We start from the raw sequence: 20855 nt of genomic DNA, 5'->3' as shown, positions 1-20855 counted from the left end.
TCTGAAAGAACTTTCCTGTGCTCAAAATGTCTCTGAGATGATAGTATAATTTTCTGCCCTCATTACCTGAGTAGTATTATTCATATGTTACAAACACACACAAACATACACACACTCACACAAGCATGCATTCTGTTTCATAGAATTCTAGAGATTTTTTAAACTGGGGGAGTCTTTAGAAATCAACTTTCCAACTTCCTAATGTTCCTGATAGTGGAACAGAACCCTAAAATACTAAATTGACTTAATTGGCAACATAGATACCAAATCTGCAAAACTCCTGGCTTTATGTTACTCAGATGCTTGATCACTATTACTGACAGGATGATGTGAGAAACATACTTTTATTAACCTGATTGAACTGATGGAAAATAGAAGAAGTCAAAACTGAATGACTTTGGGTCATAGAATAAGGCAGTCTTCTAAGATAGGCAAACCCAACTGTTTAGTCAGCAAGGATCCACATCCCTGTTTTTTCTTTTCTTCAGAGATGTATTTCTTACTCGTAGATCTTTCCATTCATCTTTTTTTCATTATCTTGTACTAATTTCATCTTAATACTCTCCGAATTTATTTTGTTTCATTTATTCTTTTATTTTCATTTAAGAAATTTTTTTTAAAATTAATTTATTTTTGGCTGTGCTGGGTCTTCGTTGCTGCGCACGGGCTTTCTCTAGTTGCGGCAAGCGGGGGCTACTCTTCGTTGCGGTGTGCGAGCTTCTCATTGCGGTGGCTTCTTTTGTTGCGGAGCACGGGCTCTAGGCCAGCGGGCTTCAGTAGTTGTATCACGCAGGCTCAGTAGTTGTGGCTCGCGGGCTCTAAAGCGCAGGCTCAGTAGTTGTGGTGCACGGACTTAGTTGCTCCGCGGCATGTGGGATTTTCCCGGACCAGGGCGCGAACCCGTGTCCCCTGCATTGGCAGGTGGATTCTTAACCACGGTGCCACCAGGGAAGCCCCACATCCCTGTCTTTGATAACTCTGTTTTACTAGACCCCCACAAAGCTCCACCTATAACTCACTGCAGAGTCACAGCAGAAATCTGACCTTTGCTCACTTGAAGGATGGAGGAAGTAAGGCTCATAGAACAAGTTGATGGCTAGATTCCCTGCCATGCACCTGCCACTCAGATCTGTGTGTGGATCCAGAGTCCTCACAGCATTTCCCAAGCTTCAGAGTAGACAGCAGCCCGACCTCACATCCTCAGTGTCTGACTCCCACCAGATGCCTTTGGACCTTGGGTCTATTGCTCCAAAGTGGACAGCCATCTGGCCTCTCCCTGCTACACTCTACTGCACTCTGAACAAAGTTAAACTATATGAGCTCTCAGTCACTCAGGGGAGGCTTTGTCATGAATACTGATTGGTTGAAAGGGCATTTCTGCCATCTGGATGACAGATGAAAGACGAAGGTCAATATTTCCCATCCTTCAGCTTCAAGGATCAGAAAGAAAGGTGATGAGGGGGGAAGGTGGAAGGACTAATTACCTTATCGAGGTGGTTGTAGAAATCGATGTTTGCTGCACAGAGATACCTCCCAAGCAGTGTGGCGTGAGTGGTAAAGACTGTAGCAATCGGAAGTTTCCGAGCTCGAGAAAGAATCAGTCCAGTCCCAGCCTGCCATTCATGGAATTGGACAATGACGTGTTTCCCATCGGCATGATCTGTCACCTACACCGGAAAAGAAGCTTTTAGAAAAGTTGGTGGTGTAGTTGGATCTTGCTCGTGGCCCACAGCATAAGGAATGTGATCATGCCTGTAAATTTTAGCACAATTTAAAGGGATCTAAAGACAAAGCAGGCAGATTTAGCAAATATAACGGTTTTATAGAATTTAGCTGCATGTTCATAAAGCCCATATATGTTTATGGCATAATCCTCTCTTTCAATATGGATCAAATTTATTTTTGTATCCACAGAGGGGACTCCTGAATAAATGCACAGTAGGCACTCAATAACTATTCATTAAATGGATGAATGGATAATAGCAATATTATCCTTGAAGGTTCACTGAGCTGCTGAATTAGTTGGGACCATCCACTTACAAGCTTCTATTTAATAAACAATAAATGACTTCATGTTTTAAGTCAGTCTTATTTGGACTTTCTGTTCCTTGAAGCCAAAAACATTTTAAATGATATACTATTATTTTAAGAATTTGGAACTAGGGAAAGAGATTAATAACTTGCTTAGAATCAAATAGAAATTTAATAACACACTGAGGACCCAGGTCTAATTCCAGGTCTCATTCTAACACTAGTCAGGGCACCAGTTTCTTAACCTAAAAGTTACTTTGTTTCACTAAAAATATAGCTACCATATGATCCAGCAATCCCACTCCTGGGCATATATCCAGAGAAAACCATAATTCGAAAAGATACACGCACCCCAATGTTCATTGCAGCACTATTTACAGTAGCCAAGGAATGGAAGCAACCTAAACGTCCATCGACAGAGGAATGGATAAAGAAGATGTGGTATACATATACAACGGAATAATACTCAGCTATAAAAAAGAATGAAATATTTCCATTTGCAGCAACATGGATTGACCTAGAGAATATCATACTAAGTGAAGTAAGTCAAAGAGAGAAAGACAAATATTATATGATATCACTTATAGGTGGAATATGGAAAATAATACAAATGAATTTATTTCCAAAACAGAAACAGACTCACAGACATAGAAAACAAAGTTATGGTTACCAAAGGGTTGGAAGGAGGGATAAATTAGGAATATGGAATTAACAGATACACACTACCATATATAAAATAGATAAACAATAAGGATTTACTGGGTAGCACAGGGAACTATATTAGCATCTTATAATAACCTATAATGGAAAAAATATATATATATATATAACTGAATCACTTCGCTGTACACCTAAAACTAACACAATATTTAAATCAACTGCACTTCAATAGAAAATGTTACTTTGTTTCACCCTTACAAAAAATTAATATTTACATTCCACTCCCCTTAATGACTGTTTCCCTAGTGGGGGAGTAGCATCGATAATGAAAAACACCTGTGTTCAAGGAGCCTGCCCAGAGAATTCGGAAGTCTGGAGAGTTAACCTAAGACAGCGGTTCTCATACCTAGGGTACATCAGAATCACCTGGAAGGCTTGACATGCACAGATGTGTGGCATGTGTGGGTGCTCGTGGAGGCTGGCCTCAGCCCTGGGGCAGTTGGCAGAGGAAGAGTTGGTTTCAGCAACTGATGCTAAGCCTGCATCTATCTGTCATTAGGCCAGATCCTGTCAGCAGCCTCACTCTTCTCCTACGGTGTCACCAAGACAAAGCAATAGGACCACCCCTTCACTTCCCCTTCACCTCAAAGCAGCCCTTGATGGCTGTTGGAGTTAATTCATCAGAAAGAAGTTATACTGGTCAGGGGGACACACTCCCAACGTAGAGTTCTGTGATTTGTCCTTCGACCACAGTCCCACTTTTCTAGGGATGCTCTTCATTCTCCGATTTTTAAGTGAGGCATAACCATCTTGAGGTAATGAAAGGAAGAGGAAGAAATCCTACTGCCATCCTTTCAGGAATTGAGTACAGGCTTGGCTCATTCAACAAGGACTGATTTCCAACGCTTTTGGTTTTTTTTTTTACATCTATGGACTATTTCACTGCTGTAGACTCCTTAGCAACTTCTGAGACCACTTCAGCCTTTAGCAAATGATTAAAAGATCTAAGAGCCATTGAAGTCGCACAAGCACTCACACATAAACAAAATCAAAGATTTCAGACCATTTTCTACTCCCATGACGCTAGAAATCAAGTACATAGTGCATGATGTATACTGTTTTTTCTTGCATATATGTTGAATATTATCTATGTAACAGGGAATATAATTGGGTGTTTTATCCACACCATTCTAGTTGAACCTGACATGAGGTAAATACGAATAAGCATTATCATCACCCTGTTCCAACAGCTGGTATTTAGTTACGGGAAGGCTGAATGCTTTCTCAGATTCCTTTGAAATGTTTTAGGACTTAATAATGGCATCCTCTCAAAATGGGCTTAAAGTTTAGAGGATCGTTGCTGGCCGTGGAGAGCAACTGGGCTTCTCCTCTGTTGTACGACTCTACAGTAAACAGTACCTCTTTCAAGAACCAGGCGGTTAGCGATCCAAATATCAGCATATCGTTGGCTTCCTGGTCGTGATAAGGGATACCAACATTGCATGCTTCCCAGAGGTCACCTTTCCACGCGTCCAGGTTCCGAGCCGAATAGCTTATGTCAAAGAGCACCACGTAAGGACTCCCTTCTATCAGCCACCTTCCAAAGTGCACCTGCCATGAAAGAACACACAGCCATGGAGTAATACTAGGCAACGCAAGGGAGAACAATGCATTTGGGTTTAGAAGCTATAAACTGTATTTAGAACTCAAAAGCAGATTACACAAGCCGTATAGGAAACCATAGTGATAACAGAGCATCTGATGTTTGAGCCCGAAGAGGGAATGGGCCAGCATCCATTCATCTAGAATCTCCAAGTTCCTGCACTTCATTAAATTTGGTTATTTTAAAATGAAGTATTTAGATCATGTCATCTCTGTTCTTCTGTCCTTCATTATCCTCCTGTGACCTTGAGCCCATGGTTTTAGGATTTAATATTATGGTCTACGTTTTTATGATAGAGTCATAAGGTGAACTGCTCTGTCTTTAACAACCTGGAGTCGGGTATGTCTACCGTGTCACTTATTTTCCTTTATGCAACAGGACTTACAACATTTCCTGCCAGAAAAAAAGTTGTTTCTCTAGACAAATGTGTATAATTTCCCTTATTCCTCCTATCAAGGAAAATGTGACACCAAGTGTCTCCCAATATGGTTGCTGTCAGAGGTTGTAACTAAATGTATTGCCCAAGATGCATTTTCTCTTTAATCTAGCAGCTCAAGGTCTAATTCTATTACCTTCATCAAATTGATTCTTTTATTCCTAAATGTTTTACCTTGTGCAAGTTTTAATGCAGTAGCTATTTCAAATTTTTTCCAATTGTAATTATTTAGTCACTTGTATATCCAAGTTTTAACTTCCCCTTTGGTCTCTATTTTTCTATAGTAATTTACTCATGCTCTTTATTTTATGTTTATTCTCAGATTACATGCAAGGCAATACCATAAATCACTTCAAACCCTTCTTGAAGTTGGCAGAAGCTAAGAGCTTCTCTCTTTGGGTATCCAGACCTCTCTAGTAAACTGAATGTGTCTACACTGCTTACATTGATGTTATGACTCCACCCAAGGCTGAATTTTACAGAACATGAAAGCCCGTTTGATCATCATTCCCTTGCCTGGGACTCAGGAATGTATGGTGATGTCTCTTTCCCAGCCATGCCTCAGTCAACATTGAAAGACCCTCATTATGTGTCAGTCGCTTCCACTGTAATTCAGTATTTATTGCTCTTTCAGATTGAGTTTTCCTGAGCCCCAAACAACCTTTCAATCGTTTTCTCTTTGGGACACTCATTGCTTTATGCATTCAGTTAACAAGTAGCTACTGGCTGCCTAATATGTGACATATGATACAGTGAGCGCTGAACAGAGAACGTAAGCTAGCTTGTCTTGACGTGCAGTGCATTCTCAGCCCTGACATGGAAACATCCTTACATCAGAAATCCATTTAGAATCTTGAGACCAGTCAGTTCCACCATGGTTTTCACCTCCCTCTTTTATCGCAAGTGCTTCAAATGCGAACCCCTTCTAACATCTCACTCATTTCATCCCAACAGCACAACATGCAACCTTCCCTACTCTCCTAATTCTCCATGTTACTCTCACGGTGATATGCTTCCATGGTGCCCTCTGGGACCTCAAGTTCCCTTTTAAACTAAATATTCTGCACCTTAAACCTTGTATATATCTCCTAGACATCACCACTGACATGGACGTCTCAGTAAGAACTTCTCATTGTTTCACCCCCAGAAACTATATTCCTGGGGTGAGTAGGAAGGAAAGTTAGGAGTTTTTAAATTACACTGAAACTTTTAGAACCTTATTCTTTATTCGTATATAAAGACACCTGTGAAATTTTCCTTATGCAAATACGTTACGTTCCTTGTCCAACAAATCTCTTGGTTACTTTTCCACCTTATTCTGGGCAACTTTAAAATCCAGGATTATATCCTACACACTTACATCATAGCTATTGGACGTTACTGACTTCAAAGAACTTCATGGCAATCTTACCCTTGTCAAACTCCAAACTGTTCCTCCTCTGAAATGTTCAACCTTAGCATTGTATCCCTTGACCACAACTACCATACTTCCACTTCTCTCACTATATTTCTCCCAGTGTATGCCTCCCTTCAAGACCTCCAGTTTCTGGAACCTCCCATTTTCTCCTGCATCATCCCCATCTTTCTCCTTTCATCCTTCCTTTCCTATCCATTTCAGACCTAACAATTCATCAACACAACAATTAATTCAGTCAATCATACAGTTACCGCTAAGACTTGTGCCACCGGGCCCCACTGCACAAATGCTGGAATTAAACGACACCAAATCTCCAACTATTTACTTTCTTCACTTCCACTCTAGCTGCTGGAGAAAGTCACAGTCGTGTATATTTGTGCCATTAAAAAGTCACGACTGGGCTTCCCTGGTGGCGCCGTGGTTGAGAGTCCGCCTGCCGATGCGGGGGATGCGGATGCTTGCCCCGGTCCGGGAGGATCCCACATGCTGAGGAGAGGCTGGGCCCGTGAGCCGTGGCCGCTGAGCCTGCGCATCCGGAGCCTGTGCTCCGCAACAGGAGAGGCCACAGCGGTGAGAGGCCCGCGTACCGCAAAAAAACAACAACAAAAAAGTCACGACTGTACCTTTAAAATGTCTAGAAATTCTTTTCCCTATTCCTTGAACACTTTCTGAACGTTTTTTGTCATATTCTCTTATTTTAACACTTGCCTCCTGACTCTCAGAAGATGACCTTTAGCTCTTAAGATCATCAGAAACACTGAGTGAGACCATCCTGAATTCTTCATCAGCTTATCTCTGTTTGCATTCATCCTTTGTTTCCGGTTTGAGTGAGGAGTGAAGAATGATCCTTTTAGTAGTGCTTTGGATCTCGTTCCCTCTCCTGTCCTCAGTGATCTTAGTCTCTTCAATCATCCATTCCTTCTGAACTTTCAGCTTCTCTCTGTTCCCCCTAGATATTTCCTTTTGTCATATAAATGTGCTCACTCATATTTAAGAAAATACCAACTCTCAAAACCATGTCACTCTGAAACAACTTAATTATCTTTCCTCTTCACAGAAAAATCTCACAGCCACACTTCTGTATCCTTCATCTCACCACTCATTCATTCCTCAAGCTACTGCAATCTGATTTAACCCTCCTTTTTCCCCTGAAGCTGTAGTTAGCAGGCTGACCACAAATGGCCTGAATATTGCTAAACCAAGCTGACGCTGGTTCAGTCCTTTGTTGATTCAGTCCCTCCTCTATACTTGAAACTCTCTCCTTCCTTGTCTTGACATCTCTATTCCTGTTGTGATAGCAACAAATTACTGCCTTCCTAGTAGTTTAAAACAACGCAAATCTGTTATCTGACAGATTTGGGAGCAAGTCCTCTGAAATGGGTCTTATGGGTTAAAACCGACATGTCAGCAGAGTTGCATTCCACTTGTAGTCCCTAGGGGAGAATCTGTTCTTTAGCCTTTCCCAGCTTCTAGAGGCCACCTGCATTCCTTGGCTTGTGGTCCCTTCCTTCCTCCATCTCAAAGCTCTCATCACTCCAATTTCTGCTTCCATTGTCACATCTCATCTCTGATTCTAATTCTACTGCCTCCTTTTTTTTTTTTTTTTTCGGTACGCGGGCCTCTCACTGTTGTGGCCTCTCCCGTTGCGGAGCACAGGCTCTGGACATGCAGGCTCAGTGGCCATGGCTCACGGGCCCAGCCGCTCCGCGGCATGTGGGATCTTCCCGGACCGGGGCACGAACCCGTGTGCCCTGCATCAGCAGGCAGACTCTCAACCACTGCGCCACCAGGGAAGCCCTACTGCCTCCTTCTTATAAGGACCCTTGTAATTACATTGGACCCACCCAGATAATCCAGGATAATCTTCCCATCTCAAGAACCTTAACATAGTCACAACTACAAAGTTCTTCTGCTTTATAAGGTAACATATTCACAGGTTCTGAGGATTAGCACTTAGACATCCTTGGTTCTAATCACCAGCTGAACTTCTACTTTTGCAGTCTCTGACTTCTTTTTGTGTAGATATTCTAACATGTTCACATTGCCCAAGATTTGGCTCAAAACCTTTGCTCTTAGTCTATAATCTTCCACTGAATAATGCTATCAATACCCATATTGTCAACTACAATTTAGACACAAATCACTTTTCCCCAAACATCTCTATTCTATACCCTCTGCTGAGTTCCAAACCTAGTATACTTCTAGATGGATATATTATGGTTTTCACAAAGTACCTCAAATGTAACCTATTTAAAATCAAGTTCATCATCTTTTTCTAAACCAACTCCTTTCCCCTAAGAAGATGAGTGGCCTTTTCTTGTGAGTTTGTGTACATTGTGGTGTTTTCCCACAACAGTTTACTAAGGCTTGCTTAATGAAGTGTCAGACAGTATCCTTTACCTGGCAGCCATGTTTGTTCATCACGTCCACTGCCCTTCTCACAGCATCATTTACAGGTTCACATTGTTCCACCTGAGTCTTCATATTATGCTCAAAATATGGACCAAGCAGAAAGTAATTGTCTCCCCATTCATCTGCTGTTGTTTTGGCCTTTGTCTGAATCACAGTATAGATGCCACCAACTGTTAAAAAGAAAAGGTCCCATTATCATTCAGGTTAGTAGTTCATTTTAAGTGATGAAGGGATGGACACGAGTCTTCATTTTTTTCTATGTTACTTAAGCCAACATTTTTTTATTGAAGTATAGTTGATATATAATATTGGGTTAGTACTCATTTTTAAGTCAGCATTTGGGATCCATCAAATGCAAGGGTTTATTTAACTTTCTAAAAGAAAATTTTTAAGGGACATAATCAAAGAGTTACTATTTTGTTCAATTTCATGCTGGGTGCTTGTCAGAAAGCAACAGGTTGGCAGCAGCAGAGAAGTACAAATATTTCAAGGAAACCTGAAGAGACAATTGGAATAAAGCAGTACTTGGCTTAAACCTCTACCCACATGGAAGTGTCAAAGGTGAGACAAACAGCTATTGTCATGACACATGCCCTCAGCAGCAGTAATCACATTTCACCCCTTCTCCAACAGTGGTCCAAGGGGATAACATATGACCAAGTAACAGCCACTGCTCAAATTATAAGTCTCCCAGGATAAAGAGCCTCTTCCCTTCTAGGGACCAAGCAAGTACCTTTTGGCAAGGAGAAGCTGATGGATTTTGAGGGGGGGGATGCTTGGCCCAATCCTCATGTCAAACCCAATGAAACAAATACAAGTTTTCATATGGTATTTCATTTTGTCTCTCTGGCATTGCTGCTACCACTATTAAAACACAAAGCCAAAAAATATGTATACTCTTGGAAAATATGCAGACTGTTATACCCAGCATGTTTACCTCTGGAAAACTATCCTGGGGGAAAAATAAGAAGATGTGTGTATAAGGATATTTATTAAAGAATTATGGTGGTGAAAAATTGTAACCAACTTTAATTGAAATAGTTAACTCACGTAACCTGTCTAAGGCTCAATTAGCTCACCTGTTCAAGGAGGCTAAAACAGTACATCACTTGGGGAGGAAGGGCAGGTTGGAGCAGCAGTATTAAAAATTAGGCCTCATTGAAAAGGTGATATTTGGAGTGAGTACTTAAAAGGGTAAGGAAATCAGGCAAGTGGATATCATGGGGAAGAAATTTTTAGGCAGAGAGAACAGTCAGAGGCAAGGCTCTATTTTGGGAGCAGAGAGTCCTAGGCATTCAAAAGGAGGGGTTCAGTAAACAGGGGGGAGGAATAGAGAGGACCGAGGGGAAAAAGAACTTCAGTAAACTAGACAGAATATTTCCTGTGCCAGCTCAAGGCAATCACCTCATATGAGAATATGAAAACAATGTGAATCAATTTCTTGAGCGATCTTTGTCCATGAACCACAGGCAAAGGAACGACTCAAGAAATCCTGTATAAAATTCCCAAGGCAATACAGATTCTGGCACCAATCATCAACCCCACTTCCAAGGACAATTTTGTTACTTGTATATTAAGAAGGAAAAGTCTTATTTTTCATCATGGTTTTTCATAAGGTATTTCAATTCTTCAGGATGTAGGGTTTGATATCTACTGCACCTCTTAAATTTCTTATTTCAATAAAGTAGACCTTTAATAATAAATCTTACTGATAGTCATAACTGAGAGCCAAAAGGTAGAATTGCCATTTGCCTATTTTTTTAAAAGTCTGAATCACTCAAAATACACACGTTGGTAAATTGCCTTTTGAGAGGTGAGACACAAAAGGCAAATGTTAATAGTATTACATGATACAACCGGGTTCATTAATTTATAAAAGAAAAGAGCTAATGTAACTCCCAACATGTAAATATTACATGTAATTTTCATATAAGCCTACACAAATGTATTTTCCTTAGAAACTTGATCTTTAAGAAAAAACTTTTTGACCATACCTAAAAGAAACTTAAACTGTCACTTGAGCAGAATCTGATAATAAGGACACTATCAATCTCAGCTCAGGTGGCTGATGAGGACAGCGTGGGACCAGAAAGAGGCTCTGCAAACCTGCAAGCAGAGCCTTTCAGACTGCACCAGAACAGACAGGATTCACTTAACCATTCAACCACGAATCTGAGTCTACATAAATTGATGCCAACCTCAAGGATGCCTAAATGTTTCCCCAAATTCCAGAAAAATTTAGGAACCGTCAAAACCACTTGTTGAGGAAAAAAAAAATTAGAGAAAAATTAAATTTAGTTTGCAAGAGCAACTAAAAAGAAGAACTTTTCTCTAACGTCTTGGAGTCACATCTTAGCAACATATTTAAAGGTATATATATTTATATAAGCTTTATTCAAGCCCACTGTCAATAAAAATTGAAAATCTCCAAATAATTCCTCCTCTTTGTAGACTATTTTCCTTCATGTTTATATTATCCAGGGGACTATGTTATCGGGTTCTGATGGCATACACTTATTAAATGTCTTATTCACATTTCAGGTCTTGAAAACTCTCTTTTATTTGCAACTGTGTACCTTGCCCAGAGACCTTTGAACATCCTTGTTTGTTAGATTATGTGTTGCAAATTAAAATACACTCGGGTTAATGCAAACATATTTTTATTTACTAAAGGATGTAAGGGAGAAGAGAAATTTTTTATTTCAAAAAAAATACATGGTTAGATTTGAGAATTGAAATGCAAAGATAGACACAATTAATCTGCTGCTTCTTTTTCCCATTTGAGGACTTCAACCTTGAGATAAATAGTCCCCAAATAGCCTTAGAGTGTTTACAAATACTATGGCTATGTTCTTTCAGTCTATCAGGAATAAAAACATAAAATTTTAAAAAATTTCATCCCATATTGGTTGAGGCTTGATTGTAAATAAAACTTCCCTCCTCCCAGGCTTCTCCCCGTACAGTCTTTCTGTGGGGAGGTCCTCTTACTGCTATTTCACAGGTTCAAGCTCCATTTCAGGCCCTCCCTGTCCTTCCCAGATTTATATGCCAACGACTTTCCTTAATTTTCACTCTATTTAACACCTTATACCCGAAACTCCTCTCTCGGCATGCTCATGAAAGATGAATATGATAGGGCTTCCCTGGTGGCGCAGTGGTTGAGAGTCCGCCTGCTGATGCAGGGAACATGGGTTCATGCCCCAGTCCAGGAGGATTCCACATGCCGCGGAGCGGCTGGGCCCGTGAGCCATGGCCGCTGGGTCTGCGCGTCCGGAGCCTGTGCTCCGCAACGGGAGAGGCCACAACAGTAAGAGGCCCGCGTACCGCAAAAAAAAAAAAAAAAAGATGAATATGATAGCTGAGAAATAGGGTCATTCCTATTTTCAAATCTGGAATACAAACCAAAGGTTCACCAACACATACTTTTTAATGAATTATTGTTTTACCACAGTGTAGGTCATTGAATTTGGACTTACCCTTCACTTTCAAACATGTACTTTGTCTTTTATTGATCTATACTTTCCTGAAACAACATGGAAGCTGTCTGTAGTGTGAGGGCAAAGTATCAAGCCTTTCATCAGAAAGAAAAGATGAGCTATCATAGCATATATGTCAATGAAGTAGCTAAAACCTCAAGTTTTTATCTAGCAACACTGCTGATATTGTTAAAAGCAGAATTCCAAGGCAGTATGGAAGGTGGGCACCAGCCATAAAAAGGAGATATATGTTATAATATATAAATGTAAGTATATATATATATAGACTCTTCACTATATTTAAATGGTTGAAAGTCAGAGAATTTAGAAGTCTATGATTTCAGTGTGCATAGCTACTAATCTGACCCTCCTGTCCCAAGACACAGTTACAGAAGCAGGCATAGTCATTACACAGTTAGACATCATTCTCTGAGGCAGCAGGTCTTAGTAGGAAAGAGATTAAATGCTACTGGTGACGATGGCCACCAAATGTTCGTGTGCCTAGCAGTCAGCTGGGTCTGTGGTTCAAATCAAAGCAGCCGCAGTCCTGGGCAGTGGGAGATGATACACTAAGAGCATGCCCACAAGCACACCCCACCCTGATTACATCCACAGCGGCAGCTCTGAATATTTTATACAGGAAGGGCTTAGTCATGGCAATCTGGATGAAAGGGAAGTGGAGAGACCAGTACTCATCTTGAACGTATGTGTGTGATAAGCGTGGTTCTTACAGAGACTGTGTATTTCATGTGGTGTGGTTCAGGATGCTTTTGACATGACATGGCCACTGCATATCCACACCAGGCAAAGAAACCCCAACCTCTAATTACAGCATTGCCCGTGATTGTAGTAACTTTGACCCATGTATTTTTTTCTCTTTCTTCTTCTGCATTTAAAAATAGAAACATGCAATTGCTCAAAGTGAGAGCTAGTGTGAAAATGAATGTCCGCATTTTATGAATAAACTTTATAAGAGATAACAATAAGGTAACAGAGTGTTAATAGATGCTAAGCACAGTTCTAAGTGATTTACAGTTGGTGTTTCTTTTAGTTTTCACAACACTATTAAGGAAGATGCTATTATTATCTTTATTTTTAGATGGGGAAACTGAGACACAGAGAGGCTATGAGATGGATCCAATATTACAAAGGTAATGATGGAGTTGGGATTACAATCCAGGCAGTCTGACTCCAGAGCCCACAAGTTTTAGATAGCAGGATTGTAAGTGTAATTGTCCCTTGGTACCCACAGCAGGTTGGTTTTGGGGACACCACTCCCCAACCACCACTGTGGATACCAAAATCCAAGGACGCTCAAGTCCCTTATATAAAATGGCATAGTATTTGCATATAACCTATGCCTATCCTCCTATATACTTTAAATCATCTCTAGGTTACTTATAACACCTAACACAATGTAAATGGGGGTGTAACTAGTTTGCTGGTACATGGTAAATTCAAGGTTTGCTTTTTGGAGCTTTCTGGAATTTTATTTCGACTATTTTTGATCCAGAGTTGGTTGAATCCGCAGATGTGGAACCGTGGATACGGACAGCCAACTGTAACTCTATTGAACAACATACTGATGAATCTTTGAAAATGGTGGTGGGAGGGGCAGAGGGAGAAAATGAGCAGTATCACACATCTTTAAGTCTTGGGGAAGGTGGCATCCTTTCTACTCTGCTCTCGAGAAAGGCCATTTGGAAAACAGCACTTAGGGGAAATAGCTTTTTTATTTTGGCTCTAAACATTCTGAGTTAATAAAAAGGAACCCAAGGTTAAGGGAACTTTAGAGCAGTGGTTCTCACATCAATCGCAGGGACCTTTGGAAATCTGATGAAATCATTCAGTCCTTGTCTCTGACAAAGCACGTACACGTATGAGCACACAATATTCACATACAATTTTGGAAGGTTTGCAAACTCCTGGAAGTTCACTTTCATCAAGGTCTCCACCTTTACAACTCCTGCCTCAGATTGCAGTAGTGGACTTGATCATAATGTTTCTACAACATCTTTCTGACTGTAGTTTTCTGAATTATTCCATGTGCCTTTTGTACCATGTAACCCAGAACTGAACTATGGTGTCCAGTTTGAGGAGGGAGCAGGGAGAAATATTATGTCAGGCAATAAGCTGGTGTGGACAAAGAATGTCACCTGCCATTTCAGTAAACAAAGGATGTTTTGTGCATGAAGTCATCAGCCACCACCTGCCCCGATGGTACACCCTGAGGGGAATTCAGGATGGAGAAAAACAGGATACTGGCCCTAGATAGTTAAGAATCATATCAAAGGAATATTTCAATCATTGAAATCAATGATTTCAATGATTTCTGCAAGCCCAGTCTCTTGCATCTTTCCAAACATAGAAAATACTTAAAGTCATTAACTTGAGATGTCTGTCTTTGTAATTAGCAGTAACCTTTTGATGTCTGACTACATGTTCATGTTTTTTTTTTTTTCCAGCAAAAATTGCTATATATCCTGGCCCTTGCCTTACCTCTTTGGAACACTCCCTCAGAGTGAACTGAGAGGCTATAGTCCTCAGAAAGTCTGCTGAATAAAACACAGTTCTCAACTTTTAGGTTGTGCAATCTTTTTTTCAGTTGACACTGGCTTGGTGCTAAAACAAATTGCTTTTAGTCAACTTTTAGAGGAAAGCATCCATTTATTGACTAAATTTCCGAAGTGTTCACATTTATTAGATTAGCATACGTTATTTTTGACAACATTCATTAAACTCTTTTTAATGACCCTAAATATCCTCCACATGGTCATTGGTCCACAATCTACAATGATTTGGGCAAGTTTGTATAGAAGAAATGATTGTAGCAAAGAAGTTGAGAGTAAAGCTTATCTCCAATATTGGGGCAAAACTCTCCATCCTAGACCATGGCACAGTTACTTTCCTGCTAGCCTGTCCCGCAACTAGTAATAGTGCTTTTTGTGGTGTATATATACAATGGAATGCTACTCAACCATGAAAAAAGAATGAAATTGTGCCATTTGCAGCAACATGGATGGACTTGGAAGGCATTATGTTAAGTGAAATTCGTGAGAGAGAGAAAGACAAATCCTGTATGATATCGCTTATGTGTGGAATCTAAAAGATACAACAAATTAGTGAATAAAACCAAAAGGAAGCAGACACAAAGACATAGAGAACAAATGAGTGGTTACCAGTGGGGAGATGGAAGCGGGGAGGAGCAATGTAGGGGTCGGGGGAAAAAGTTATTACGGGATTATATGAAATCATGTGTGTGAAAGTTGCAAACTGTAAAGCACTATAGAATTTAAAGAATTTTTCATTCAGTTAAAAAAAAATTTAAAAAAACCACATCTGACTCCTTAACACTTCCCATTATCTAGAACTTCAATGGCTTCTCATCCTTCGTGGATTGGAAATGTAACTCCTTAAGGCTCTTAACTCACCATACACTCCACAGTCCAGCCCTTGCTGGTCTCTCTTGTCTCCTCTCATGCTCCACTCCTTTTCCGCAACTGAGTTTCCCTCAGATCATTGAACAGAGTATACTTCCTCACCTCTGCACCTTGGCATGTACAGTTCCCACGCATAGAACTCTGTCCCCTCTTTATCACCACCTCATCTCTACCCAACAGCTATTCATCCTTCAGGTGTCAGCTCAAATGTCTTTTCATCAAAGGTTCTTCCCAAGCCTCCAACTAGGTAAAAATCTCCCCCATCCCCAATAAATTACAGGCAGACCTCAGAGGTAATTGTAGGCTGTGCTCCAGGCCAGCTCAATAGAGCGAGTGTTGCAATAAAGAGAATCATGAATTTTTTGGTTTCCCTGTGCCTATAAAAGGTATGTTTACACTATACCACAATCTGTTAAGCGTGCAATAGCATTTGTCTAAAAAAAATAATGTACATACCTTAATTTAAAAATACCTTATTACTAAAAAAGACTGCCCATCATCTGAGCCTTCAGTGAGTGGTAATCTTTTTGCAGTAGTAACATCAAAGATCACTGATCACCATAACAAATACATTAATAATGAAAAATTTGATATATTGTGAGGATTACTAGACTGTGACACAGAGACACGAAATTTGATGCAGGGGTGCCACAAACCTTCAATTTGTAAGAAAAATGCAACATTGGCTAAGTACAAGAAAGCGAAACAGTAAAATGAGGTCTGCCTTTATAGTCCTAGAGCACCTTGTTCTCACTCTTACACTCATTACATTTGACTACAATTGCATGTTCAATGTCCATCTTCCTACAAGTTCATAAATTCTGGAAGATTGGGAATAAATTCTGTATTGTCAAATTCTAAGCCCCTTGTTTTCCAGTGTCTGATACCCAGTAGACACTTGATGAATCTTTACTGAATGAGAGCAATAAATTGCAAGGTTAATGTGAACAAGTAGAAAAGGTTATTTTGACGTCTGAGAATTAACACCCAATAATTTAACTATGACTCTCCTGTTTGTTATATTTTACACATTTCCATTGTTTATGGGCAAAATTCTGGCAGTTAGGAATCTTTTTCCCCTAAGAAATCTTTTGTCTTCTTGGATATGAATACATTTTGTTGTTTCCACAAAACATTGTAAGATGGCTGGAGCATACTACATTCATTTTATCATGAATAAACTGATATTCAGACAGTTTAAGGGATTTTTTTCTAAGTCTTAGAAAACCCTGACCTTTTTGACTAAAGTCCTGTGTCCTTTCACCTACAGGGCACTTCCTTAGAAACTGGACATTTTAATTTTTAATGCTTGTGTGGTAATAAAAAAGAGAAGTGGACCCGGAGGAGACCTAAATGCTAGTCCCAACCCTGCCATTTGCTTGATCATTTAATACCTTGTAGGCATCCTTTTCATCTATGAAGTGGGGGAGTTGGAGTCATGATCTCAGAGATGCTTCCTATCACTGCCATGAACTGCAGGGAAGTAAAAGTTCAAAGTAAAGTTTTTCAAAGAAACTGTAGTGTCAATGTCTTGTCAGGGATGGACACAATAATTGTCCATTTATATAAAAATTTCTTAAAAATATGACCATGGGGGCTTCCCTGGTGGCGCAGTGGTTGAGAGTCCGCCTGCCGATGCAGGGGACACGGGTTCGTGTCCCGGTCCGGGAAGATCCCACATGCCGCGGAGCGGCTGGGCCCGTGAGCCATGGCCGCTGAGCCTGCACGTCCGGAGCCTGTGCTCTGCAACGGGAGAGGCCACAACAGTGAGAGGCTTGCGTACCGAAAAAAAAAAATGACCATGATAAATATTAAAGGTATGTTGGAAATGATATCAATTTGGGTAAGTCACTCTGTGGGTCCCATCTTGACAAGAAAATTCCCTTCCTCTTGCATGGGAAATGAAAGAAAATAAGTATCGAAGGCAACTTGGAGGTTGAAAAATAAATGTATTCATTCCTTCATGCAAAAGAAAAAACCCATTGAGCATTTTCTATGCACCAGGCACTGTTCTAGGCCCTGAGAGCTGCATACATGTAGTCAGGATACAAGATCTGTGGGATAGACAGTTTCACCCGTGTGTGCCCAGCACCGGGAGACAATGCCCCAGCAATGTTTGCTAGAAGGAAGGAGAGGGGCTCTGCTCAGGAGAACCCACACAGAGGTCTTCTGAACTGATTCTTGGTGCAAAAGAGTACCCGCCGGTTTTTTCCACCAATAAGCTATATCCTTGAGTTCCTGCTTACTCTGAAGAAAACAACCTCTATTTCAAGGCACAGTCTGGGATTTATATGTAGTAGAGATGGCTCTGTTCCCAGGAGCTTTGGGCATATTTAAAAACCTTGGACTGGAAAAAGAACAGTAGGAACAGCTATTGGTATAATACTTCATGCTTCCATATTAAGGTTTCTGTCCCCTTCTTCCTCAGTAAACTGCAAAGAGGAAGACTGTGATTTGTTCTCTGACATTCATTCCGTGCATTTCTAAATAAGAAGAATTCATTTTTAATTTTTAGTTTATGATTTTATGAATTTTATGAATGCATACACATGAGAGCTTTGAGCATAAGGTAAAAATCAGATTCTAAATACAATTTCTCTGATTTTGAGGTTTTGCTGGCTCTGATTAGCTAAAAGGAAGAAGTAATGTATCACATTCATGTTTATTTCAGATCCTTTAGACTACTGCAATAAACATGTCATAAAAAAAAAACAAAAAAATAAATTTCAAAAAGATGAACATGTAATAGATCACATCACATGTTATCATTTCAGATCCTTTAAATTCCACAAGTTATCACTGCCTTACCCATCAATCTTTTGGTCTGGTTTTTCATGACCTTGAAGAACTCAACCTTCAGAACGGTTCCTTTTTCTTTACCAATATTCCTTCAGTATTAGTGGTAATAGTCTTGACACTTTTAAACTAGACAATATCAATCCACGAGGAACTGTTTTTTAATAATTTTACAGATACCTTTATCATAAAAATCATTTAGGTCACAGTTCTCTGCCTTGCCATCTCCAATCCAGTGTAAGTGATACTATACCTTATTAGGAAATTGTTTTAGATTTGGCAATTTGATTTCCTTTCTTATTTTATAATTTCTATGTTTATATAGTATTGAAGAAAAAATTACATGCATTCTTCTTAATAGGAGCTCAATATTATGCCTTCTGAACTGGTTCTAAGTTAAAACTTTAATTCCAAGCTAATCTTGAATTATTAGAAATATTGTTAAATATTTCATATAATCGCTAACGGAGTGTGGGGTTAAAGTTTCTAATTGGTCCTGATCAGGCACAGTTCTTCCTAAAATAAAGTACAAAAGTGTGCTTTTCTTTGCTGAGAAAAATCATAAGACCAGAAAGGTAAATATTAACTCTATATTCCTGTCTTGTCATAACACGGATTTCAAATTTTAATTTAAATACACATTCTCTGGCCATGACTAATATTTTCAATTTTCTCTTCCTTCCACACATACACCAGTTTAAGGTTTCATTGCCTTTCATTTCAACCTTGTCGAAATAGACAAGGTTACACATGATCTAAACATACTCGGTTTGAATACTTTCCTCACTCACTGGCAATTCATCCTTACTAGAGAGCATTCTGTGAAATCCTAATCTACATTCTTCAGCAATCTGTCAAATAACCACCTCAGGGGCAGTACCAACCTTTATTGGTCACTTCCCAAGCGACTTCAAAGAGCAGTAAATCCTCCACAGGGAGTCCGGCTTCCCACCGGGGAAGCCCACCCAGGGATGTCACAGATAGGGATCGGCCTCGGAGCATTCTTCCTTCAGTTCTCTGGCACTTTTGAATCCCTCTTTCAATGAACTGTAATCCTAGGAGCAGTGCACGTTGGGGACTCAGAGGTTCAGAGCTAGTAGATCACAGGCTTTGGTAGCTTCTCAGAGGAATAAACCAGCAGAAAGAAATCTCATGGCCTTCCCAGAGAATTTCCAATGGAAGGCAGAATTCTCGGCTCCTTTTACAGTCTTTCTGGGACGGTCCAGTGAGGACACTATCTCTGATCAATATCTACCCAAACAACCCAGAGCAATCACAAGTAAAACCCTCCAGTTTGGGGCTTAGGTAAGCACCCCCTGGGATAATGGAATCTTCACAGGCCGATCATGACGCGAGTCCGGACATTTAGCCCTTGTCCTCTTGACCAAACTCCTAGACTCACACAGTCATCAGTACTTATTTCATCACTTCCAATGTGATCCAGGAGTAGCAGTTCCCCTTATAAATTTTGCAGACCGCTGTACGTTACACGTAGAATTGACCGGGATGTATTTCTAAGCTCTAAATCTCTTTAGATTTCCTAAGTAAGTATTATTTTTTCTCTTGATTCCCATTTCTAGATCACTAAGAAAAATTATTTCTACTTATTTTATTCTACATTGACAAATCTAATTTTGATGAGAGGCATCGATCTTGGTTCCCCTTTCCTTAATTACTTTTCTTAAAAATTTCCCTATGAAAATGCCAGGATGTCTTTGAGTATAACATACAAAGAACGTAATTTTGACTGACCCATTATCATCAGACCATCATTTTAATGAGGTTGTAGAAATTAATTTTAGTCATATTTGTATAATTACCTCAAATATTATCAAATTGATAAAAAATAATTCAATGGATGTAAAAGTGTTCAAATATGGGAAGAAAATTGCAAAAGACATTAAGTTCTGAAATATGACCAGGATCTGCCTGTCAATAAATGCTATAAATATATATTTTTTCCCATGTGTTTGTATGTATATAAGCATGTATGTGCTAATTTATTTACACACACAACTACACTCTATATTGCTCCTAAAGGGAGTAAAGACATTCACAAAATGAATGTTTTGAAACCTCTTACTTTACAGTTTTAGCCTACAATCGATACGTTTACATTATTATTCCATATAGCGGCAGAATTGAAATTCACGCAAAATATCCTTCACGTTAGAACATGAGCAGAATTCTCATAGAATAGTTTGTTACTTGTTAGTACTTTTACTATTTTAATTTTTTACTATTTATTGTAACTAATCTTATTTGTTACTTCTTAGTACTAAAACTTAATGAAAGATTCTAACATTTTAGAGTTAGAAAGGTTAGAATCTTTAATAAGGTCTTTAGCCATTTTCTGTACAGGGGGCCTTACCTACTTAGGCATATTTTAATGACTCGAGATAGAGAAAACCATATTTCATTATCTGATATTAATAAATCAATGTGAATCAAGTAGATTAAAAATCTCTTCCATGATTCAGTGACGTATTTGATTCTTATCTTTGTAAATTTAAGTATATAGTTT

General features: G+C 39.5%; 1 protein-coding gene across 1 annotated transcript in view; it reads right to left on the bottom strand.

Annotated features, from left to right (window-relative positions):
* The window catches only part of GYS2 (glycogen synthase 2), a 58659-nt gene extending 39326 nt beyond the window's left edge, over positions 1-19333 (bottom strand). The window contains exons 1-4 of the mRNA XM_030841312.2: positions 19216-19333; positions 8608-8789; positions 4111-4302; positions 1485-1667 (exon numbers count right to left, since the gene is read on the bottom strand). Of these exons, the coding sequence (XP_030697172.1) occupies positions 1485-1667; positions 4111-4302; positions 8608-8789; positions 19216-19333 (675 nt within the window). The remainder of the gene's footprint in view (positions 1-1484; positions 1668-4110; positions 4303-8607; positions 8790-19215) is intronic.
* Positions 19334-20855: the final 1522 nt, after the last annotated feature.

Source organism: Globicephala melas, chromosome 10 (assembly GCF_963455315.2).
Source record: "Globicephala melas chromosome 10, mGloMel1.2, whole genome shotgun sequence".
NCBI lineage: Eukaryota > Metazoa > Chordata > Mammalia > Artiodactyla > Delphinidae > Globicephala > Globicephala melas.
This window is presented reverse-complemented; position numbering and strand designations above follow the sequence as displayed.